The following is a 26,028-nucleotide window of genomic DNA, read 5'->3' as shown; positions in this document are numbered from 1 at the left end:
CACCACCCCTAAACACACAGATCAGACAGCCAAAAATCTGCTCTAACATTATTTTTTAAATACTGTTCTTTTTAGATTTCCACTTGAATAGTACTTTGTTTTGGCATAGAAAACTTATGGAGTTCAGTTCATTTGATGCCTACCTAAAAACCCTAAACCTTTTGATACAACAGAGATGCAGCAAGTTCAACACTAGAATAATAAATAGTACAAGACTTAAGTTTTCTATTATTCTGTTACTTCGTCATACCAGGAAAAAGAGTCAAAACCAAGTGATTTTTAACATTTTTTTTATTCACAGGTTGACAAAATAATCTTTAATAAATAATATCAGCTGCATTCAAGATACCTCTCTGTCTGCTTCTTGATTTTGTATGATATGCAAAGATAAAAATTACATTCAATTCTTTGCATGTTCACTGTAACGCAAGAACCTGTCGTTTATCCTCCAGAATTTCTTCCTTATCATCCATTTGGCCTTCATCACAGCCCCTTAAAAGAAATACACAATAGTGATTATCAGCAGCTCAAATTCTTCAAGCTATTCTAGCTAAAGCCATACAGACGTATGTTCATACACACAGAAATAAAAGGCAGAAAAATAGTTTTTACTGTATACATACAAGTATGCAAGTATACATAACTGCAAGCTACTATATTCATTATTTCCCCCTCAGCTTTTATCACATATATTTTCACCTCCTAAACAAGAAGGTAAAAGAACACTGTCACTATTATGCCTAGGTACAGAAATCCCACATCCTAGGATGGGCAAATTAGGAAAGCGAGCTTCTTTTCAGAAAAAAAAAAAAAACAGTGACCTTATTTTTCAGAATTTTCAGAAATCCCCAAATTTATAATTTAGGGTCTCAACAACAAAATATATCACTTTACTCTTAATTTGAGAGTACTGACTTAAAACACCAGGATACAAAATAGGTCATGTTAACATTTGTAAACAGGATACAAAGTAAAATCAGAAAGTTAAGACTTTATTTCAGTACTGGCAATATATTTGGCACATTAAGCATCTTACAGTACCATACAAACATATTTGGGGAGTTTAACTTACCCAGACATATCATCCCTGTTGTGGTCTTTTAGTTCCAAGTTTCTATGGAAATCTGTAACGTTTCCATATATCTTCTTCAAGCATCTGCTGGAAGAGGTTACATCTTCAGAAGTTAAGCTGTAAAGTTTTTCTTGTGAACCTGAAATATTTTCAATTATTTCAGTAACAAATATAAACAAAAAATGCAGTATCTATACTATCAAGTTTAAAGAATTTCACAGTATCAATAAAAATTTGACATTAGAAGTGTCAGAAAAACCTGTAGCTGGTGAAGGATGTCACTACAAGCCCTCAAATAAGTTAGGACATTTTATTATAAGATTCCTGTATTATCAGAAGTAATAGAGAGGGTTTGCTTCTAAGATATTTATGCCAGTACAATATGAAACCTTGTATGTAGGGCCCCTATGCAATCTCAAAATACAGTAACGAAGGTAGCTAACTAACGGTAGTATGCATGTAAACCAGAGTAACAAGATATATCGCACATGCGCCAATCCAAGATTATCAACGAGGGTCACAGACAATGCTTCATATATAACCCACTTGCAATTACACTACTATTTTTCCAGCTAGCTGTAAGTTTCTACTATAAGCTTCTAAATAAGTGAAAGGTATTCCAAGAAAGTGGAATGAAAAGACAGAGAAAGACTGGAACAATAACTAAAAAGTTATTAACTTCCTTCCTACGTTCCTCTGGATTCAGCATGCATCTTCATTCTGCAAGTATTAACATGAGAAACTCTTCCAAAAAACATAGGTCTGGTGAATTTTTATCAAACAAAGAAGGACAGCTGTCCTGAAATGTGATATTTGGAAGACTGAGTAAAGAGCTGTGTGAAAAAAAATATGCAGCAAAACGTAAGGTAAAAACATTTTGAAAGACAGAACACTCTGGAATGCAGATGAGTTCTGGTTACTGAAGATGCTTCAAAGCCAGGAGCTGCCAATATAAAAGCACTACAGCAACTAAGGAGGGATGGCCATGTCACAGCCTAAGAGATGTAGTTCTTCAAGGCTGCTTATGGCACAAAGTCTCTTAGACAGTTGAATCATCTCCTCATTGAGATGGAACAGAAAGATCTCAACCATTTTTTTCCCTCTATTCAAAGAGCAACAGAACTCACTCTTTTGACTGATTCTGTTTAACTGTAACCACTGACCTTCTGTAGGAAGGAGAAAACATTTTAAAACCCAGAGGAAAGGGGTCTGAGTCAAATCCAGAATGAGACACAGGATCAGGTCTATAATGCACTATTAGTGGCAATTCTCATCAGGATTGATTTATAAAATTTTCGGCCCACCTTTTCCCCTTCCAGCTTCCCTCGCATCAAAACAGCTTCTACCACCACCTACGGTGTCCATTGCTAAATACCAAAGGAAAGGATACTTATTTAAAAGAAATCCATGCTCTGAAAGAGTACCTATCATATTCTGTAGATTTCTCCAACAAAACTGGAGAAAGGTAGACAAAAATTAAGAAAGCTGCATGAAACAGTTTGATTTATTTCTGTTTGATCATACTTCAACCTACCTTTAATTTAGTAGAAGCAATCTTAAATCACAGTCTCGCATAGTCAAATGCTTTAGTACACGTTTGCCCCAATATCAGTTAGGTCTAATAATAACGAAATAAATAGCTACTTGTTTTCATTATGTAACTTACAAGCATAAAAGGGGGAAAAAGGCAATATTGCCACTTACTTGCATAACTTTGTAATTCTTTTTCCAGAGTAAGTAGGGCTTCTTGGTCAGCAATATATTTCCAATGATCCTCATCTTGCTTAGTTACATCTATGCACTCGTGCTTTGGTATCTCAGTATCAACTCTAAACGTATGCATAGGTGAACTCTTTGGTCTTGGCTGAATGTTTTTTGGACAATTTCTAGTCAGTTTATAGTGTGGCATATCTGCCGACTGAGGTCTTTTGGAATCATTCCCTGAAATCACAAAAAGTCACAACTTCTAACAAATTGCTAAGTAAATGTCATTTTACCCAAAACACAAATGCATAGATGAAGATATAAAAATCACCTAAAAGCAAAACAATCACCACAGAGCAAGCTTCTAATTTTATTTATATATTTAAATAAGCAGATCAGAAGTCCACACAGGACAGAACATCGAGCAAAAAAAATGCTGAAATCTTGCAAAAGAAAGTTTTACTCCAATTGCTTTTTAAATTCTTAAATTATTTTAATAGGTATTTTAAAAAACACAAAATTAAAGAGGCATAATTTTCCTCTCATATTTAAAACGATGTTTCATGATAACATTCATAAAAGCTCAAAGATTTAGACATGCAGATTGTCACTGAAAAAGAGAACTTCTGTTATGATAGGTGTTACAAGTGTGCCTTGTGTGCAACTGGTGGTTATGTTGTCAATGTATTAGAAACCACGTTTGACATTGCATTTAATTTTGTAATATTATCAATGCTTACATAAAACAGTAGTTTTAATGAGTGAAAATATGACATATCATCAGAAGAAAGGCAAGAACAGTTTTGAACAGCCAGTACAGACAAATCTCAAACTGTACTTCTTTCTAGCTGGAACAAATCAGACTGATATTTCCGTGACTGTTCATATTCTGCTCATTTAAAGCAATGCAAGACTGTGAAGAACATTTATAAAAGAAAAACGTTATACAAGTGTTGGTTAATGTCTTCCTATTAGCAGCTGAATCCATCATGGTGATTTAAATATCTGCCAAAACTCCAGAATGCTTGCAATATTAATGGTTTGTTTGTTTTTCTGTTTTTATTCAGCATATGGAACAAAAAGTCACCTGTCAGTTCCACATCTCTAAACACAAAAACAGGGGGATACATTCTCTCTTTTTTTTTTTCCCCTCTAAGTTACGTGTTACTATCAATCCCCTAATGGAGTTTTGTGAGGAACGTTTTCTGAATATTTGGTATAGAGACAAAATATTGATGAATTTTTGACAGTTAAGTCTTTGGTACAAAGGTTTCTTTTACAAAGTTGAATTCCTACAGAACAGTCAATTATAAGTTTCCAAATGATTTCATCATAAATTTTGTAAAACTTCGCACACTTTGCACTACATTCAGTAGGGGGAGACCACAACAGACATCGTGGTATGTAATGGAGAGGAATACGAAAGCTCTATCAAACACAAGTTATAGGCATGACTTCTGTTAAATAATACAACTGAAGAAACCAAATCTTCAAATATTTGTTTTCATCTCTGGGAAGCAGCAGTTTGCTTACAAGGCCTGACCACAGCCATATCTGCTTAATGGCGGTGCATTATGGGGAGTCACATACTGCGCACTGACAGTCGCATGCTGTTTTACAGATTTACATTATTTCAGAGAAAACAACATTAAGCTGAAGATTCTGTGCTGTCAGATTCTTCCTCATCAGTTGTTGGCATTCAAAAGACAAATTAAAAATGGACAGATTCCAAAAATATTTGTTATACAAAAATATTAAAATCCTAACAGAGAAGGAGCCAATGCTACAACTCCCATCTTACAGGCACTGGCACCCAAACTGAATAGATCACTAAACTGTATTCTTTGCTTAAAAGAAACAAGGTTACAAACATCCTTAAAAATAAGTATCAGGTAAAATAACCTATTGAAGTAGGGCCTCATATTTATTATCCTTACCTGAATATGATCTGCACACTACCATCAGGGGAGAAATTCTATTTTGAGTCTCAAGACCACTTGAAGATCTATTCGATTGACTTTCTATGACACCTTGAACTACAGAGTCATCAGCGTATTCACTTAAGCTCCTGGCAGCAACCCACTTCTTATGTCCTGAAATTAAGAAGTATTAGAGGAAAATCTTTGCTGATTTTGTGTTTACACATATTTACTGTTACGATATTTGCTGCATTTAATTTCTGTGATTTAAAGAAGTCATGCATCAAGTTTTTTTGCACATAATATAAACAAGTGTATAACAATAATAATTTTTAAATTCAAGTGATATACTAAATCAAATTAATACTCATGTCTGCCAATCATGTCACATATTGTTTCATATACCATTAAAAGCAATAGCATGACAATGCCATTTGGTGATTTATATCAAGCACAAGGAAAAGCAGAAATTTCCAGAAATACTGGTACCAAATTTTCAGGTGATACAGAGAAGGATACAAATGTATGGCTCTAAATTAATGTGATTTACCTCATAGTAGCGAATTCGTTTCATCTTTTATGGTGGCATAATTGTTACTCCAAAGTGACTTCTAAAAGTAAGCTGGATCCAAGTTACATAAAGTGAGGGGCATCTTACAGTGCTAGTGGTAAATAAGTACTGGTTGAGGATTTCATATGTCAGTACCTGGAAATGGGGTACTCCTGTTCATAGGGCTAAAGTCTGCACGCTGTGAAGAACTTGCTTCCAGCATTACTTGTTTAGGGTTTACACCTACAACAAAGAAACCTTCAAGTCCCCGATACTGTGTAGAAGCAGACTTCTGTCTTTTGGCTCCATCCTGTAACTTGAATAAAACACAAACAGATTAGAAACACGAAAATGCTTCATAAGTTGCCCTGGCAAATTTATATTAATAAAATGCTCATTTTACAAAACTTGGAATGATTCTGATAGCCTAGTGTAATGGATATTCAAAAGGCTGGTGGCTTTACATGATATAATGCTTTCAAATCCTACAAGCTTCCATTGCTAACTTTGCAAGAGTCTGAGTCTGTTCTTCTGTTGATTGACTCTGGACATTAGAAGTGGCTCTTCTTTGATTGTTAACGAATATCTTTGCGTACCTCAGCTAAAGCAATACTTCCTAATGGTGACTCCAAATCTAATGTTCCAACCTTCTCCACAGTTTTTTTCTTTCCATTTTTTTTTTTTTTAAACTGAAAGAACATTCTGAATATTTTAGATTAGATAAGTGTATTGACCTTGATACTAACATGAGAAGGGCTATCTTATCTTCTCAGAGAAGCCCATTAAAAAAAAAAAGGTATCAACAATAGACCGACAACAAAAAGCGGAAGGTATGAAAGCCTCCATTCCCTCAGATGAAATATGGGAGGCAATAACAATCCTCTGATGAAATCTATACTGTTGGTTGCTTTGAGGGATTTTCTGGAGGAAAATGGGAAATAGAGGTAGAGTATTTTTTGGTAACTATACATCTATCACTGTCTCTCAACTGATTCAGCAACAGGGTAATGTTCCTCATGATAACCTGGGAAAGTAGATTACGCTACAGTTTATATATCTTTAATTGCTAAGTATAACATTTTACCGCTGAGGATGTTGTAATTACAGGCATAACCAAACTCTGGCCGTTGCAGCCACCATCCAGTTCTTGTGAATCATTATCATTTTTCTGCAATTGTATCTCAAAGAGATAATTGTTGCTCATTAGTTCACTAGGGTCAGAGGTCTTCTCAAGTAGTTTACAGGAGCTGAGTGATCTTCCCGCAGTCTTTAGTTCAACAATGTCCTTTTGTTCTGCATTTCTTTCAAGAACACTGCAGACAACCATTTTTTCTAGGAGAGTAGAAACAAAATTATGCTTTTTTTTTTTAAATGGAAATTGCTATGAATTACAATCTGCAAGTCTACTATATTTTATGAAATTAAAACATGAAACCTCCATTCAAGTTTTACATTTTAATTTTCATATGGCTTTCATTACGGCATAAAATAAAAAGAAAAGTTAACATTCATCAGCTTCCTGACTGATATCCTGATGCTAACATACACAGACCAGACTTACCAGGTAGTAGGACCTGTTCCATATCTAATGCATGTGTTCCTGTACATCACTGTTCATGAAAAGAGATCTTGATAATACTCTTAACATATTTCAAACTTCTCTATGATAATACATGTTACAGTTAGAATTATAGTCTAGGTAGAGTCAACATAAAAACTGCAATAATAGCAATTTTGTAATATTTCTTTAAAAATTATAATAATGGTTTGAAACACATTTTATTAGACAGTTGATAATTCTACATACTGTTTTGCTTTGTTTATACAAGACATAGCCATTTTACTTTTTATCCTGTGACCAAGTAGTAACTTATATAGTAAAAATAGCTTTCAAAATTTACCTCGCAAAATTTCTTTGGAAGAAACAGGATTTCTGTCAATAGGAAGATGTAAAAGATACGGAGTGTCAGCTGTGGCAGTTAAATGACACGATGACTTTCTCATCGTGCCCACAGTTTCTTCTGGCAAAAGGTCTAATAGTGTGTTGTTCTGACCTGCAACTGCTGGACAACTTTGAAACAGACAAAGCAGGAAAGATCAGAAGAGTGAATTATAAGAAAATATAGCACATCTTATCATGAATATATTTTGGCACGTCAGAAGAATCACACCTATCATTTAAAATGACAGTCAATATTAGGGCTCTAAGTTTCATCAGGAGTTACAAAATTAGTTATATGAGTATCTTAAAAGCACATAACACTGACATGTTACATATTTGCCTGCATGTAGTCCCTGCTCCTACTTAGTTAAGAGCATACAGAAGAGTAATTCTACCTTTAATTCCAAACATATGAAGGAATACATCTTAGATGGTTTAACATTTGGAGTGATCAAGCAAATAAAATAAAGACATTTCAAAGTGATATATCTCCAGTTATAGACAGTTAATAGTATAGTCATCACATCATTAGGTCACTCAAATGACAAGAAAACTAAAAGAGAGTAGATTTAAATTAGATGATAGGAAGCAATTCTTTACTATGAGGGAGGTGAGGCACTGGAATAGGTTGCCCAGAGAAGTTGTAGATGTCCCATCCCTGGAAGTGTTCAAGGCCAGGCTGGATGGGACTTTGGGCAGTCTGATCTAGAGGACAGTGTCCCTGCCCATGGCAGGAGAGTGGAACTGGACTGGATTTAAAGTCCCTTCCAATCCAAACCAGTCTGTGATTCTACAATACGGAGGGGGAGGTGAGGAGAAAAACTTTCAAGGACAACAAAAAGCATTCAGACAGTATCTTGGAAGAAACGTAAAGGAAGGGAAAGTAGTAACTGACAGTGTCATGACACTGGCAAAGACTATGTCTTGTGACGAGGATGAGCAGACATATTTTAACCATGCTTTAAAACAATTTACAGTCAAGGATTCTCCCCATTCATATGAAGTATGATTGTCTGCAAAGAAAAGAACCTGTTATTTAGGAATATAACTAAATCAGAAGTTAGGATTACTTCCTTTTCTCTTCCAAATAATCTCTGTATTTCTCATACCTTTCAAACTCTCCGAGTGTTTCAGTTTTTCTTTGGTTATTCATTTCTATAGCCCCAGCTTCCGTCACCAAAAAGTTACATGATTCTTCCAAGTCCGTGCAATAAGACTAAGTTAAAAAAAAAAAAGTATATTCAGCAATTGATTATAATTACAATTGATTATAATTACAAAAAGGAATATGAACTCAAGTGATTAAAACCGTATAGATTTTTTTTTGTATAATTTCTATACATTAAGAGTCCATGGACACAACAGGAGAAAATTATTATAAAAGGGACCAAGTATATACATATATATTTTTTTTTAATTAGAAATTATTTAACTGTTGTTAATTTAAATTTTTAATAGATCAGTACTTAAACAAAACCATTTAAGATCACTCTGAAGATTCATGAAGTTCTTTATTACATACTTACATCATCAAGAAATTCAATTTTCAGAGTGGGCTCTGCACTTTCAGGGACAGTTTTGGTTACCTGCTCTCTAAATACAGATGTCCAGTATCTCTTCACCTCTTCAACTATGAAATATAATTAATTTGATGCATTTTATTTTTTCTCACCTATGATACACTTATAAAAAGGCAAACCTTTTATTTTGCTACTTTCTTTGTTATTGTTATTTTTATTTTTTTAAGGTAGAAAGGGCTTAAGTATGTAACTGTTCAGAAATCTTACTCAAAAAAAAAAATCCCCCCCCAAATATTTAATAGTTTAAAAAAAAATTATACCTGTTAAATCATTGACATCATCATCATCTCCTTTTTCACCTCCTCCAGCCACAGCCTGATGTGACACAGTCTGTGTTTGCGTAGGCCTTAAATCTTTAATGCAACTACCAGATATTTCATCAACAGCAGTTCTAAAAAATAAAAAAAATAAAAAGAAAAAAAGAAACCAGTCTTAAAAAAAAAGTATTTCTATTATTTTCCTTTTTTAAAGAAACTCCACACTATTTACTGCATCAGTATTTACCGCTGCTAAAAAGCAGCAACTCCTAATTTCAGTGCAATGACCTCACACCTCAGGGACTAACAAAGTAACTCTGCCATATTTATAGAAGTATCATGAAGATCGTACTTCTTTTTCTCTATAAAATTCCTGTAGCAAAAACAGGCTTCCAACTATCATTATTGCTCTTCAAATTCTACAACAAACTGATAGCAGAGAGAATCTCTCCAAATACTCCCTCTGCTGTAATTCTGAAATACAAAGTCATCAACTCTGGCTATAATGGTTACTTTTTAAGATCAAGTACTATGACACCTTAATTAACTCTTGGTAATATAGCTAATATTAAAATGTTTCAATGCAATTTTGTTAATGCTATAAAGCGTTTCTGACCTTCACTAGCACCAGCAATTTCTACAATACCTTCTGTATTTCTTAAGCAAGAGTTTCTCCATGTAGCTCAGGCCACCCTCCTTGAATTGAATTTGGACATGTTCTTTCACAATAGTCAGATTGGTCTGTACCTCACAAATTCCCACAGACTCTAGTAGAATTATTAAAAAAAAAACAAAAAACAGCACTTCAGATTTATAAACTTGCTATTTATATACATTATTTTTGAACGAATGTCACATTAGTAGCTTATACCTAGCTGAGTCTTTGCATAATTCTAAAATTTAAAGTGTCAGGATAATTCCAGTAGACAAAAACAAACAGGGAGTTTTGAGTCACATAAATAATTTGCTAACTTGTTTGGATTCCTGCATTCAGCTGGAAAGAATTCACAAACTGTCAGAATCTGTGGAAAATACGGTCTTTGCTTAGATTTAGATAGGACTGCATATCTAAAGGTTACCCAGCTTCTCCTTTTATGACTAAAAGGTCAGTAAATAAATTTCAAGGCAGACATAAATATTCTACAGATAAGCAGCAACATATGCAAGCATTCCTTGCACCTAATGGTATATAACACATTTCTCATTGCACCTGTAAATCCTTTGACATATACGATTGCCTTTAATTCACAGGAATCTACTTCCTAGATGCATGAGATCTTAAAAATCATATTTACACAATACATTTAGCAGTGGCAGTAGCCAGTAAAACCTCACTCCTTGCAACTTCGCATATAAAGGAAGACTACTACAAACTTGGGAAAGCCAAAACAGGGCAGGGGGGAACAACGGTACTGTGTATTTTTGTACAAAAATACACAAAGAATGAAGACAAATTGCACAAATCCAATCAGACAAGTTATTTTGTATTTTTCCATGCATACTTGAAGTGATTGCATCTTTTCACTGGAACAAAGAAATATTAGGAGCCTGTGGAATGTAAACAGAAAATGTACTTTGGTACAACATACAAAGTCCCAAGCCATGCACATTCTTTGTCTTAGTTAAAAGCTTGGACTTCATGGTTTGGCATTACCATTCACACTAAACTCTTAAATGAGAAAAAAATGCTATAGAAAAGTATAGACGCAGATTGAACAATCTGGCCAAGGTAACAGTTAATTACAAAAATTCTGATAAAGCACCAACCTGTACATTATTAAAAAAAAAAAAACTTCAGAGGTTGATGATAACTTATAACAAAACACAGAGAAGAAAAAACTTAAGAAACATTTACTATTCTAACAGAACGCCTATCTTCACTAACTAAACTAGCTGCTAACTCACCAAAATGGACGCTCATGTTTTTAATGTGGAATTAAAATAGAAAAATTCATACCTGATAGGACCTTGCCAGCATGCTGTTCTTTTCTGTGATCACAACTACCATTTCTCCATTGAATCAAAGCTTCATGAAAAGACTTTGCAGATTCCTCCTCATTAAATGTACCATTTAGTAATAACCCTTTGTCCTGATCGTCAAGGCCTGTCCAGGCTGATTCCGAGAAGAGTTCCTAAATCAGTTCCACAACATAATTAATATAGCACTTCTGATAACAATCCTCTCCCCAGTTACATAACAGCAACAACATTTTTATTATCAGCTATGGAAATGTTTTCTGGCCTTAGTTTAGCTGCCCTGGTAATCAGAGCTACTCGATTTTCAAGTGATCTTGCTCATGTCTGAATTGTAACGTTCTATCAAGAGCAAAATAAGAAAAAAAAAGTTGGTATAAGCACACAAAAATATATATTTAAATATTTTTAGTAGGCAAAAAGCAATAGTCACAGATAGCCCACATCCTATGTATAGGACAGATATTATGCCCAGAGGTTAACAGACTGAGCAAGTCTGATAGCCTGATCCCTCATTTGGTACAATGTGAGAAACCTAAGACCACTCTGTTTAAGATGTCACAAACATTAACAATATTTTTATTTTTTGTTTCTGAACTGTGTACTACCTCAGCACTGCTTACTGACACTGCCAAAGATGAAAATTTGTTTGAAGTGACCTGATGTTTGCAGTTTACTTTCTTCTCCTCATGATTAATTTTAGATTCATTCAGATTTACTTCATTGGTGAAGTGATGGACAACTTCCAATTTTCCAAAATGCATATTGGCTTCTGTCTGTTAATAGAACATTATGAAACCTTTAATTTAATATTAATATAATCCAACTTTCCACCAAACAGCAAAATAGAAGGCAGCAAGAGAACTGCATATTGAAAACAGAATGATGGCGACGCAAACACATACTTATTTTAATAATCCCAGTGCAAACGTGTGAACAAAAGTCAATAATCTGAATACTCCACTGGGTATGACACAGGACAAACCAACTGGAATATCAGTTCGCACTTAAAAGTCCAGGAAAGTCCTAGCTATGAAAAACTAGATAACTGACTAAAAATAGCTACAGATCAAGAGTAATAGTTTTACTCCACTAGAACTTCATTGATGTGCAACCTATAGTAGAACAAAAAAAAAATACTGTTAAAATGTAATATGAATGTAATTTGATTACCGACTCTTGAATGATTATCAAGCAGGAACAAATAATATTTTATGTCAATCCTTTCTGTATGCCCCCTACACAGAGAAAGACCAAAAGGGAGGATAATTTGTCTATGAAGTCCTTGAGCAAGCCACATATTCTTACCACCAAAACACATGAGCAGAAGAGGTACAGGCAGAGAGTTTAATCTGAAAGAGTCAAAGATGTCAAGCAGTTATTGCAAAACTAGAATTTACTCACATCGTCTCATTTCCACCTACTCTACACTATAATCGACCCAGCAACTTTGCAATTGCTGGTTACGCATTAAATGGTACTTGTGACATACCAGTGAGCATGCCAGGACACTAACTGCTTCAAATAGCTGTTTCTTTTTTCCTTTTGCAGTCTTCTTCTGTTTCTTATACTGCACTGCTGGATGAATAAGGTTCAATGCTTACTGTATGAACACGCATGTTTTGTCATATTCCTTAATTCTGATAGTCCATAATCATCCATAATCGATGGCAAGTGTTTTTTCACCAACATGTTGCTAAAACACATAACGATGACAAACATATACTAAAGGAGAAACAGCTATATTTGTCTCTGTAATTGCTCATTCTGTTTTCTAATGCACATGCATCCAAAAGTACGCAGCTAAAGATTGTGTTGATTTCTCTCTCACCACATGAAGAAAATAATCTTAGCACTACAGTAGAATTCAGTAAAAGTCACGTTTCAAGGAAATAGTTTTATTGATGTAGCTTTATGCAACTACTCTCCTTGAGAAAGAACAGTTGCATTATGTATGGTTCTTTTTGGTATTCTAGCACACGGTATATAATAGTTGATCAATGTTTGTAAGACTTAGCTTCCTGCATTATTTGTTTAAACAACATGACATTTTTATTCACATATTGCTCAACTGCTTCAAAAAAAAAGCTAGAATTTGCAATTTGCAAGAATTGCAAAGCTGATTTTCAAGAATCCTTACAAAGCTTATTTGTTTTGGCCTCACGTTAAACTGCCCAGCAGCTGAATTCAGATGCTAATTTTCTCCCAGTATGATGCCAAACCAACACAGGTATCAAATACATCGACTCCCAAAGCAGCAGTAGGAAGGGGACAAGAAAGAGTGAGAGGCAGCAGCAATGGGACCCATCAAGAAATTTAGAAAACACTACTCTAGATTCTCACTAGACTGCCTTTAAATTTTCTGCTGTGCAATTTCTCTAAAAACATCCAATATTCCTCAATCATACAGCTAAAATTCTAGATTAATAATTGCAGAATCTCACTTGGACTGCAATAATCTTTCTCCCTATGAAAAATTGAATTATAGCTACTGCTTTCTATTAAAAAAAAAAAAAAATTGCATCTCTGCACTTCCTGCATTGTTTTGTTAGCTCCCTTTATTAATAGAAACAGTTACTAATTAGTTTCAGAGCAGGATTGGAAAGAGGGAAGTAGACAAGTAAAAGGGGAAAAAAAAAAAAGACAATTAAGGTGAAATTCTCCTCACACAGATGAAGTGCTCACAGCACTCTGTGACTCTCATTTTAAATCCCTGTATTCTTCCATTGAACTGCTGCATGACCTTTAATCCTCACAAATAAACTTCCAACATCTCAATTCAGTTTACCACCAAAAATGAGATAAATAGCATTTCCTTTAAAAAAAAAAAAAAATCATCTAAAAAAGAATGCATTACAAATATCAAGATATATCAATATGTATTTATCAGACCAATAACTTTGATAATTTACTGCATTACTGAAAGGACTCTCTCCCTAGGAAAGCGGAATAAAATGATCAAATTTTAGAGGAATAATAGAACACCATATCGAGTGACATTATTGAAAAGCAAAATCTGCCTTCGTGAAAACCTCATATGGTACAACAGAAAGCGTTAAATTGACTTGCACTCAGTCAAGACCCTACCAACATTTTCTCTATTTTAGTTAGCTTTTATTCTCACAGTAAAGTAACCTTGATTCTTTCTAATCACAATTTTTAACTGCAACAGTTACTAGTGAATAAGAAAGTCACATTCAATAGTGTCAAAGAAATGCCTTTGTAACCTAAGGTGTGATAAAACACCACCTCGCTATCTACCCACTTTGTCTTCAAAGCCAGTGGTAGCACGGGAGACTTTCTGGGATCAGGAGCTGAGCACTCTGAAGCATAGCTCCAGGTGAATTTAGGGAGGAGAGAAAAGCAAGCAGTAGTTTAACTCATCCCAGAAGCACGGATTTCTAGCCCAGCGACTACTTCAAATATTCGTGAGGTGAAAGAGCCACTGCCTCAGAAACACACAGAAACACCGTCAGGCAGACACGCCCGGTGTCTGGGCGGGCCGGGCCGGGGCCTGCCCGGCGGCGGCAGCACCGTGGAGCCGCAGCGGCCCCTGGCGGCCCGGCCCGGCCCCGCGGCCCCTGAGGGAGCCCGAGGGGCTGGGGGCAGCCGGAGCCGGGCGGCTCCCCACACACCTGGCCGCAGTTCGTGGCTGAGGGAGGGAACGGGCAAAGGGAATCAGTCAAAGAACCCAAGGGCGCAAAACGCAGGTGGCTTTGGTGCACGGTGATCTTCACGGGGATTTAAAATCCACACGTGTTTTTTCCTAAGGGAAGCGAAAAAAAGGTCTTTTTCTTTTGAGAACTAGCTGCTCCAACTGTTTTAATTTGCCATAAGTGATTCAAATATATCATAGCATGTACTACACGGAAAAAAAAAAAAAAAAAGATGTACTACATTCTTTAAAAGAAAGTGTCATTTCCTCATTCAACAATAGATCTACTCTATTTCCACAAACTACTTCAGAAATTGAATAATTGAATAGTAAAGGGCTATCTTATATTTTGTAGGCTAGGCACTTGCTAAGAGGCAAACTCTATTAAATAAAAATCACCTCATACTTGATAATACTAATTTCCACTGTAACATAGCCAGAAAATACCAACTCAGAAAGCAGCCAGAATTAACCACTTGCCCTGATGCTTATCAAAATACTTAAAATTACAGAGTGTGCACAGAGTATTCAATTTACCCTATTTGCCTGCAACCATACAGCTTATTTTAAACACATGGTGGTGGTCTTAGTCTTCTTCAGCTACATTCAAATGCTGGGCCAATTAATAAAAATACAACTTAAAGAAACTCCCTGTTAAAAAACAGATAAATAACTGTTATCTGTTTCTTTGCCATTCATGAGATCAGGATGTAAAACCTTCCTTTACCTCAATGCACTAAGTAGTTATCACTGAGAGCAATCGTAGAATTAACATGGATATAATCATATAGAACATACCAAAATATTTTGACAAACAAGTGGAAAAAAATACTATAATTTCAATTCCAGCAAAGTAAGATTATATTAAATAAAGTATGATCAAAATAGTCTCAAACATTTCACTATATTTTTCTTCTTTTTAAGTTGCTGTGCGTCTAATAGTTGAATTTGGCACCTCAAATGGTCCAATGGACCATTTTAAGAGAAGTAGAGAATCCTTCTAATGACTTACTCGTCCCAGCAGCTGAACAAAAGGCAAAAATAAAGTATAAAAATTTTGCATTGGCCTTAGCTTTTCTGGTGAAAAGTTCAGACCAGTTCCCTGACATTATAATTCCAAAGTGGCAATACTGTCATTAAAATAATTCCTTTTAATAAAAGGGCAGGAGGCAGCTAATACAACTTCCATTAACTACCACAGTACAAGCACATTGTACAAAAAAGCTAGCACATGCAACACTAACATAACATTTAGACTTGCCCTTGTGTTTTAGGTGTACACATATGTATTTTCATATACAGGTCCTTTCATCAAGGAGCCTGGAAGTGAATCCCACATCAGTTGACTTGTCTCTGTAGACCACATACAGTTTACAGCTTAGAAAAATCCAATATAATTCATTTTGCTATATATTATGTGTACATCTGGATACCACTACACAGCTATTATGTATACTCTGTAGCAACAGAATATAGTGTGTAATTTTTATACCATTTACTTACCAGCAGCCCGCTCTTAGTTTCACATTGTCCACACACTAGATCCTTCACTTCAGACTTTTCATGAGCTACAGAATTTGACATTTCATGCTTAAATGGTTCTTTCACTGGCTCTGGAGAAGGGGAAAAAAAAAAAAAAAAGATTCCGATCTCTGATTTCCACCTTATTATTTAATTGCAGCAACCTCCCAGAATCAAACACTATCAGAATTTTGAATTTTGTGAGTTTTAATTTAACAAAGATGCCTTTACCTTTCATCTGTTCTTTCAGTATTTGCAACTTCACTTTTCCCGAAGAAACCTATATGAAAAAATATTTACGTACATTTATATAAACATTAAGGCATTAAGGTATTAGAGTATGAATATTAAAAAGAAGCTTAAGGTGCTAATGAAAATGAATACGCATATAACTTATAAAACTAAAAATTTACTGTTTCTAGGAAAATAGCTAGGCATGTATTATTTACCAGGTACATAGGAAGTGTATTCCACATGTACAGACCTGCAGAACTTTCATAACCACAGTGACCTAACCTCAAAATTCAACCAGTGAAGTCATCTGCACAGACTGAAAATCTGTCCAGCCATCTGCACATACACCTACCTATAGATCTTGGGGGCCAGAAGGGACCAATTAGATTGTTTTCATTCTGCTTCCCCTCATCATCCTTCCAGGATCTTGCACCCCAGTAACTGATCATTTTCAACATTTTCTTTCCTTGTTTTTCTTCCTCCAGAGAGTTCACACTGCGCCCTCACCCCTCTACCCCCACCCCCTCGTGAATCTGCAGGCATTTTAATTTTGAAAATTTTGCCTCTTCTCCTTTGCCAACACAGCTGAAATCTGAAGTCTTTGAAGTAGTAACAGCTCTAAGCTACTTGTCTCAGAGAAGTGGAAGGAGAAAGAGATGGGTTAAAGAAACCCCTTTCATTACGATCCTCTCTCTTCTACTCAGAGGCAAGTAGGCAATTTTATTGAAATTGAGTGCGTTGGCTGAAAAAGACCTTCACACCAAACTGCTGCTGCTTCAAAAGACTTCAAATAGCAACTGTGATGGCTTAGTCTGAAGTTGTCATTGTCTGCTTTTCTTTTTAGACTTACACAAGCTTCATTTCAGCCAGTTTTGAATGGTCTCTCATAATTAACAGCTCCCATTTCACCACAACATACATAGCTTAGCTTCCAGAAAAAAAATCATAAAGCTCTCTTTTTATGTCCCATTCAGACCCATTTGTGCCTCTTCAGACACATCAATGTCTGCTAAAGGAAATAGGAAGTATCTCTAAATTGAAGTAGTTTGGATTGGAAATCTCCTCCAGATTTTTCACACTAATTCAGGGAATGAGTAAAAACCATCAGTTCTGTTATCATAATTGGTATTTTAACAGCATTCATGAACATTGTTTGATCATGGAAATACCTAATGCTTGCTTCCAAGATGTATAAAGCTTCAAGGACAAAAGCCTAAGCTATTAAAGTGATGATTTTATTTCACCACAGAAGGAAATATTGAGACTAGGTTATTGCAGTTTGAAGTGATAACACTGTCTGAAAGGCTGCTTATAAATTTGATCAACTTTAACCACTTTCAGCTCAAGTTTCTTAAGACACATCTGCTTTATGCTTAATATGTTTGGAGAGTTTCTGCAAAATTGCCCTAGTCATTTTAAAAAAGAAATAAGGAAATACCCTATTTTGTACATATAAAAAAGCAAACGGCTTTCAATGGCTGCCTAGAAAAGTTCTACATCCCTCTCTTCAGGGCCAAGCGAGGACCTCATAGAACAAGACTCCATAGACAAATTTAATCCACATTTCAAAACATCCACTCTTAGTTGTCCCTTGTTAAAAAGAATGCTTCAGAGATCTGGTTAGCCACCACTTGACGCATTAGCATCAGTCATCAAGGGACAAATGTAGGAATCCTCTCGTGTACTATGGACCACATGACAAGTTGTGTTCTCCTTCTGTACTTACTGAGAAGGAAGAAATGCAGAAGCATCTTAAGATCTTAGGACACACGGAAGTTAAAAAAAAAAAAAAACAGAATGAACCGCATTCCACTACGCCATTCATATGACAGTACTACTTACACAGTGGCTGAGGAAAAGAAAAAAATGTACCTGTAGTATTTTTAAATATGGTGTGCCTCTCTCACGGTTAATATCTGTGAAGATCATAAACTTGTGCTCAAAACTTTACATGGAGTCTTTTATTACAGACTCATAACAGACACTAGACAAGGCCTAATTAATTTGAAAGACAGGCTCCCAATGACTTCCACCAGTACCAAATTAAACTCTTACAATAGTACATAATCATTACTTTTACCAATTCAGTATCTATTACAATTAAAAAACAACAGATCACCAAACAGAACTTGATGTTCCTCCAGCTCAAAGGGAAACATAAGATTGGCATGGAAAAATAAACAGCTACAAATTCTACTCAGAATTGCTCAATCTTTTGTTTTTACAGTATTTAAAATTACCATATTTTGTAGCACGAATTTTCTAAATCTTCTTTTGTTTGAAATAGCTTTATCTGCAAATATACTGATAGCTTATTACCTTATTATTTTTTTCTTTGCTTTGTGACAAAACTCGGGCTTGGATGGTCATCGGTCCTGCCTGTCCAGTTTTCCAGCGATAAGCGCTTGATTTCCTATGAACCAAGGCAAGAAAGTGTATACTCATCATGTCTTCTGGAAACAAGAGAAGCATATCCATTTTCTTTTGGGATTTTAAATAAGAACAGAGCATCACGAAAAACACTGGTTTATACGGTCACCAATTACCCAAAACACAAGCCCCTCCCTTCCACTGAATTTTAACTGATGAATAAACATGTAACAGAAGTGCATTTTAGATAAGTCTTCATTATCCCAATCTACCCTAGGGCATTCTTCCAGCACAGCTACAACGCAACATCTTTTAACAAGCCATGCATACACACCTAAAATACAGATTTCAGGGAATGTCAGTTTAGATATTAACTACTATGACTAACACGGAAGACAGTGGGGAAGAATTTAGACTAAGGGAGATCAGATGGTATTTTTCAGCTTTAGCACACTTGCATAAAGGATGTTAGGACAGGTTCACTCACACAGAGATTTATTAGCAGACTCCATAGTTGATGGCAGCCACCAACTCTAATAGTGAAGGTTACTTCGGGAATATATTACATATAAATATATATAAATATATAAATATATATATATATATATATATTTAAAAAGGGAGATGAAAAAGGACAGGGAAAACTTTCTTCGGAGGCCAGCTGAGAAGAGCAGCAACAAGGTCCCCAGAGGAACTGGTCAGGAGGGTGTTGATTATTTTCAGCCTGCTTTTTCCTACTACTATATACTTTTCATCATTCCCATTTACAATGCTATTTGCGCTGTAGTATGCTAGTTGAGCGCAGGTTCTGCACATTCATGGGTTTTTAATACACTACTGCATACTATTTTGCAGATATTTGAATGACTATTATCTACCTTGTTTTGCACTGTTTGGTTTCCTGTAAAATAATAATAAAGCATACAAAACAAGAAGGCAAACTTACTGGAGGAAAAAGGAACAATCTTCCCAGCTGTGGTGCAAATGCCAATGATTCCTATCATTTGAACTCACCGTAACAACACCATCAGGGTTTGCAGGAGGCCAGGAGAACAATATGGGGAAAAACAATGCCACACACTATCTGGAAAACATTGCCTCAACAGCTCAGTTAAAAGCTAACAGAGCTGCCAAAAGCAAGTCTTTAGCATTACCAAGACTAAGGCACTAAGGTATCCAAGGCACTGTGCAACAGTAGGTATGTCTCCAGGGTCAAAATACATCAGGAAGAAATACAAAGAAGCAGAAGCAGCTGTTGCAGAGATTCACTAACATTTAGAGTGGGCCAGTAACATGGCCAATACTTAAAACTTCCACCCTAGCACTTGCACCATTACATTATGCTTACTTGCTGAGCCATGTTTTCCATCACACAGAAAACAGCTTTCCAAGAAGCTACACGGATGCATGCAAAACAGGATTAAAGCAATAGTAAGAACAGGATCCTCTCCAGAAATGTCGAAAGACAGGAATAGTGCAAGAGCAACTACTTTTTGTCTCCTCCTTCAAAACTAAGTTGACAAATCCAATGGGACATGGAAAAAAGAAGAAAAGAGAATAAATGAGGAAAAGGGATCTCTGCCTCTGAAGGAATATCCCTCTTGGGAGTTTGTTAATTTACTTCTAAAAAGTCAAATCTTCACATGGGAGTTTAAAAATAAAAAAGCCATAGGATAGCAAGTTTATCACTGAGAAGAAAGATTGGAGAGAGGAGACTGAATACCATTGTGAATTCTACACTTTGCAAAAGATCCTGTCTGGGCATGGGGGAGATGCAAAGGAAGCATCTCATTGGATTCCATTTTTTAAACAGAAACTTCACCTACTTTCTCTCTTCTTTTTCTCTGCTCATGTTGGATTGCAGTTGCCGTAATTTCTTCTCCATCTCTTTATTCTCCATTTCTAACTGCACCTTCTCCAACCACAATTCTCGAACAGTTCTAGAAAAGTTAAAATGATCAAATATGCAACAGAAATTATGTGAAAGACACTAAGACAGCTGAAAGAGTTTAAAGCAGCAAGACGACAAAAAAAAGGCAAAATTTGTCATTAAAGGCAGGTCACCCTTCTGACTAAAAACAGCTGTGGAAAATGAACTGCAGGTCCGGTGCTAACTCCCCGCACCCAAGAACACCTCATCACAGATGGGGTTTGCTCCTCATCTAGCTAGGACCTCTACAGTCCAATGGCACAGTCATCCTATTTGACAGGCAAGCTAAGCTTCTGCCAAGTTGCATACCTTCACAATATAGCCATAAGAACAGAAAGATTATACAGCAAAACCCACACTGCTATAAAGATATTTGTGGTTTGTTGGTGTTTGTTCTGTTTGTTTCTGGTTTGGGTTTTTTTGTTTGGTTTTCACAGTGATAATGGCTACTCCAATATAAGCTTATAGTGCCAACGTAAAACTGATGTAATCGTGTCTGTATTCAGAAAGATTTGTTGCTTAATGATGATGAAATAAACTATCCCAGAGAATGCTTTATTACTATTTGTTTGTATACTTTAGCATACAGAGTCATAAGACCTATAAGTTACTCAGAAAGTAGATTAAAGCCTAAGAAAGAAGAAAGGCTCAAGTGTAAAAGCATAGGAAAAATGCCAGAAGTGAAACATGTAAGTGAAGTTTGTGAAGACTGCATGATCAAATTTATGTTTTAATGATAATTCTTTGTGCTCTTACACAAATAAGTTCTTCTACTTAATGCTTCATTAAAACGTATTGAAAATGCTGAAACGATGTCTCTATCATATTCAGATAAAATGCACTTACTTTGCTTTTAATCTCACTGAGGTTCCACTTTTTGAACCTGGGAGTATTACAAAACCATTGCTGTTCATGATTCCCAGTACAATCTATTCTGAGAGAGAGAGAGAGAGAGAAAATTTGAATGATCTACAGTTAGCAACCTGTTGAAATGGGAATTTGATTGAAATTAAAACGGTAAAAATTTGTTACAAAGCCAAGAAGTATTAATACACAGAAAGAGAGAAACAAAGAGTAGAAGTGGTTTATATGAAATGTCAATAAAAACCTAAACCAACTCTAGATTAAATCTAACTGAAAGAAAAACTTTTTATTACATGTATGGTACCAGGGAAAATATTTACTTGTCTGTTTCTTTTCGGCAATTCCCTAAAGTTCAAAGAAAGCAGCTTAGTATTAAACAAATTTCAGGTTTCTTGAACCAGACTCATAGAAAGCACAGAGAAGGAGAAAATAGTAACAATGGCTACAAAACCATCTCATCTGATTTGGAATGACAAATGTCTTCAGTCCTATACAAATTGATTCAAAATAGCATAATAACTTGCAGAGCAGACAGAGTTATTACCTACTCTCAAAATTTCAAGACAGTGATGTTTTAGAGATATTTTTTCCCCCAAGGTTGTAAAATACTCTTCCAACGAGCAAGTCTATACAGCAAAGAGTCCAAAACAAAACTTAATATCCATACCCTCCCTGCACTAGAATGTTTGCAGTATAACTAGTAGAGGCTAAGAAGGCTGCTGGAAGAAACATGCCAACACTCAATTTCAAGCACAGTGCCAAAGTCCAGAGACTTCCAGCAGACAGGCCATTTGGAAACTGTTCTTCAACGGTTGGCTAACAAATTCCAGCTGAAAGCAAGACTTAAATGATGTGGAGAAGCTTAGTATTTGAAATACATCAAATATATAACTGAGCTCAAGAACAAAAGTTCAGCAGTATGTTCACACCTAAACTTGAAAATGGCCATTAGTGGCCATGCACACGATACCCCCATTCATGAAGCAAAATGCACATCGATGTATAACATAGGTTGAAAACATCTGGTGGAACCTAAACAATGATGTTTCAGCCCTGACAGAAATGTCAGATATGCACACAAATATGCACACAAACATGCACACAGTTTCTTACTGTGGTGGAAAAAGCAAGCGCTTCCTTCTTCCCGGTCATTTCAAAACAATTATTCTTTTATCATACTATGAGATAAAATGAGAATCTGTTACCTTAGAACAGAAGGTTCTTCCAGTGTGCTAGCGAGACTAGTGCATCTAGACAGGCAGGATAACGCTCTAGTTTTGATGTAGCCTGAAGACTACTGAAAAGTAAAAATGGAGGTAAATTACTGGGGCCAGCTTAACAAGCTCAACGAGGGAAAGTAGTTAACTCATGTCACGAGCATTATTTCTATAAACTTTAACATGTTCCACTGTAAGAACATTTAAAGAGGTAACTTTAAAGTTTTGATAGCGTCAGACAGAAAACAATCCACAAAGTTTCAAGAATAGAGTAATACTGGGTGGAAATAAAAGCATGAAGTTATTGATAACAGGTGTCATGGACAGACAGCAGGGGATCATAAACCTGAATCGTTCCAATAAAATACATGAACTCATTTAACTGTTATTAAATATTAGTCAATTGTAATAGCAAACGCAACCCTAATGTTCATGAGAACAGCTGTTAAACATTGAATATTATGGTCTCAGTGTAAGAGTCTGAAACTTAAACATGCACCATTTGGGGAAACACGCACCCCCTTAAGCTTGTAGGACATCCTTAAGTACCCGTGCAATGGGCTGTGAGGACTGCCAGAGAACTCCACAGAAAGCAAGTTAAGTACTTTTGTGGAAAACCCAAACTGTAACTCCTCATAAACCAGTCCAGTACCTGCAAACAAAGTTGTAATTCAAAAACAGATGAGAGTTCACTTTTTCCGAGAGGTTGTTGTCTGCCTATGGATCCTTTCTCTTTCCAACACATAAAACACTTTTTTAGCGAGGCAGAGAGTAAAGCAACTCATCAATGCAGATAAATCAAGCAGTAAATATCCACATCCTTTCTGCCTGCTCTCCTACACACTCCGGTACTCAAATTTCATCGTTCTAGCAGATTCCTCAGTGCTGCTAATTGATATGCACTGCAACTGAAGAAAGCAAAAACTGGTGCTTCTGCTAAATGAAGCTTAAGTCTGCAAAGCTAAATGAACACAAACACCATCTACCCTGTATCTCAGCTTAGCTCAAATTTCTTCCTAATCAAATGATAGCTTTATAACTTAAAACAGCTAAAGATTACTGTAGTTTATTTCAAAGTACATGAGTTTTACTAGAGCTGACAAAATTCCTACAGCTTTCTCCTATCAATAAACCCATAAAATCCATGAGGATTTTACATATATACAGTATATGTAATAACTTGCATCTAATTATCATACCCATGAACATGGATTTCATGCTAGACTGAGTCCTGGCCACTTACCAATAACTCAAACTTCATTATTCTTCACTTATTTTGAAGAATTCTTAATGTAACCAAGATTTTGTCTAGCATCACTTGTCAGCCACCCCTTTGAAGTTAATGTTATCACACACTGGAAAGATATCACAGGGACTGAGAAGCGAACACCTGAGAAGCGAATACCACCTGTGGTATATCTTCACCGTTTAAACAAAGAACTAAGATTTCAAGTTTATTCTAATTCCAAATACAGACCATGCTAACAGAACAGTCTCTCCATGCAGTCTTCTCAAAAAAAAGCACGAGGACATTTCATGATAACCACCTTCTCATCAGTGTCACAGAGCCCCAGGAAGGGCCCTGTGGCGTCCTTGCTGAGTGGGGACAGCACGGGTGAATGAGGGGATCGAGGGCAGCACTTGCCTTGACCAGACTGGAGGCTCTGCCAGGCGAGGCTGTTACCAAACCTGTTACCAAAACAGCGGCCCTCTTTCTTTGCTCGTTTATTTCGCTACCGGTGGCTCTGGGGTTTGTTTGTCGTCCCACCCCCCGAAGCCCGAAGCAAGGCAGGAACAAACAGCCGCAGCCCTGACCCACGGCCAGGGCACAGGGCCCTGCCTCGACACGGGCTGGGCTCCCCGGCCCCAGCTCCCGCCCCACCGACCCCCGGCGACCCGCCCGGCCCGGCCCGGTCCCGGCCCGGTCCCGGCCCCGTCGCCGTTGCCCTGGCAGCGGGACGCGCGGAGGAGGAGAGTCCATTCGGCGCCGGGGCTGAAGGGGATAGCGGGGAGAGCCTACTGCCTGCAGGGGGGGACAGGCGGGGCCGTGCTGAGGGGAAGGTGTCCGCCCCTCGTCAGGAGCCGGGGAAGGGCTGTGGGGCCCTGGTCCTCTGCCATTACCGGCGGGGACACGTTGGGTGTTAGATAAAGTCACACCCAGGGCCAGCGCTGTGAGCTCCCCTATTTGTCAGCCACCCGTCCGCAGCCTGCGCCATCCAGCCCTGCTGCTATTTCTATGGGGGGCTCCAGAGTTGGAAGCCCCAGCCGCTGAAGAGCAGCGCCCAGGCCTTGTGACACAGATCATAGAATCATAGAATCATTAAGGTTGGAAAAGACCTCCAAGATCAGCTGGTCCAACCATCACCCTATTACCAATGTCACCCACTAAACAGTGTCCGTAAGCACCGCATCCAACCTTTACTTGAATACCCACAGGGACGGTGGCTCCACCATCTGCCTGGGCAACCTGTTCCAATGCCTGACTGCTCTTTCTGAGACGAAATGTCTCCTCAATTCCAACCTAGATGTCTGGGCCTCTCAGTTTCCCACACGTGTGGACTTAAATTTGGCCCTCAGAGTCCTCTCATATCAAGTAAACCCAGTGCCGGTGTTGGCACACACAGCAGACACCAGGCCCAGGAGTCAAAAGCAAGGCCCAGCAAGAACCCTGAGCCACAATAATACTTTTACAGCACTTCTATCCTCTGACTTTTCAAGTTTTCAGGACATACTTTCTTCACATTTTTTCCCCACAAGAAGTGCAGAGGTTTCTATTCAGTAAAAACAACAATATGTGGCAGGTGTTTTTTACACCACTGAATGAGGTGATATTTGTATTAACTACCTTCCTCCAAGCAGAAGTGATAACTTTAGGTACCCTAAAAAGCTTGGCAGCACTGGAATTATCTCAAATTGTATCTGACACAGACTTTCCCTGGGGCAGGGATACATGGCTGTGCTGCAAAAGGAGGCCGCATCCTCTCCACAACATCCATGCTGTTTCTGCCACAAGTGTTCCCATCTCATTCCAACCGTGATACCCTAGGCCGCAACAAAATATGCCTCATTTATGTTTGAATGTGGGCTCTTCCATATTTTCATTCAAAATTATTGTTTATTTAGAACTGTCTCTCTAGAAGAATCGATATACACTTCCTGCTGATTAGCTCCGTACTTTAAGCAGCTAAATCTAAATCAACCTAGAGCTTCTAAGAACTTTTCATACAAGTTGTCCCATT

The 26,028-nt window shown here is 36.9% G+C and overlaps 1 protein-coding gene across 11 annotated transcripts; it reads right to left on the bottom strand.

Moving 5' to 3' along the window:
- Positions 1-298: 298 nt before the first annotated feature.
- On the bottom strand, positions 299-24,996 carry ZBBX (zinc finger B-box domain containing). Of its 11 annotated transcripts, none has more exons than XM_040567412.1 (21): positions 24,337-24,701; positions 23,308-23,441; positions 22,778-22,869; positions 21,555-21,642; positions 20,605-20,718; positions 18,728-18,821; positions 16,406-16,454; positions 16,157-16,266; positions 11,607-11,774; positions 10,982-11,156; positions 9,671-9,791; positions 9,028-9,158; positions 8,714-8,817; positions 8,297-8,403; positions 7,147-7,316; positions 6,330-6,577; positions 5,402-5,561; positions 4,714-4,869; positions 2,777-3,013; positions 1,073-1,211; positions 299-492 (listed from the first exon to the last, which is right to left on the bottom strand). In XM_040567412.1, the coding sequence occupies exons 4-21, from the start codon at positions 21,620-21,622 to the stop codon at positions 417-419; spliced, it is 2,427 nt and encodes an 808-aa protein (XP_040423346.1). In that variant the 5' UTR covers positions 21,623-21,642; positions 22,778-22,869; positions 23,308-23,441; positions 24,337-24,701; the 3' UTR covers positions 299-416. The 11 variants fall into 11 exon arrangements, with proteins under 11 accessions (XP_040423346.1, XP_040423347.1, XP_040423348.1 ...); XM_040567413.1 differs by having other exon boundaries at positions 22,778-22,866; XM_040567414.1 differs by having other exon boundaries at positions 21,555-21,637; positions 22,778-22,866.
- Positions 24,997-26,028: the final 1,032 nt, after the last annotated feature.

The sequence above is a fragment of the Cygnus olor genome, chromosome 9 (assembly GCF_009769625.2).
Source record: "Cygnus olor isolate bCygOlo1 chromosome 9, bCygOlo1.pri.v2, whole genome shotgun sequence".
Classification (NCBI taxonomy): domain Eukaryota; kingdom Metazoa; phylum Chordata; class Aves; order Anseriformes; family Anatidae; genus Cygnus; species Cygnus olor.
The sequence above is the reverse complement of the archived record's forward strand: the minus strand, read 5'-3'. Positions and strand labels throughout refer to the sequence as shown.

Coding starts and splice junctions, on each gene's coding strand:
- ZBBX (XM_040567412.1), bottom strand. CDS start 21,622: ATGAACAGCAATGGTTTTGTAATACTCCCAGGTTCAAAAAGTGGAACC. Junction 20,719..21,554: donor TCAGTGAGATTAAAAGCAAA/GTAAGTGCATTT, acceptor TAACTTTTCTAG/AACTGTTCGAGAATTGTGGT. Junction 4,870..5,401: donor CAGGAGTACCCCATTTCCAG/GTACTGACATAT, acceptor TCTTAATTTCAG/GACATAAGAAGTGGGTTGCT.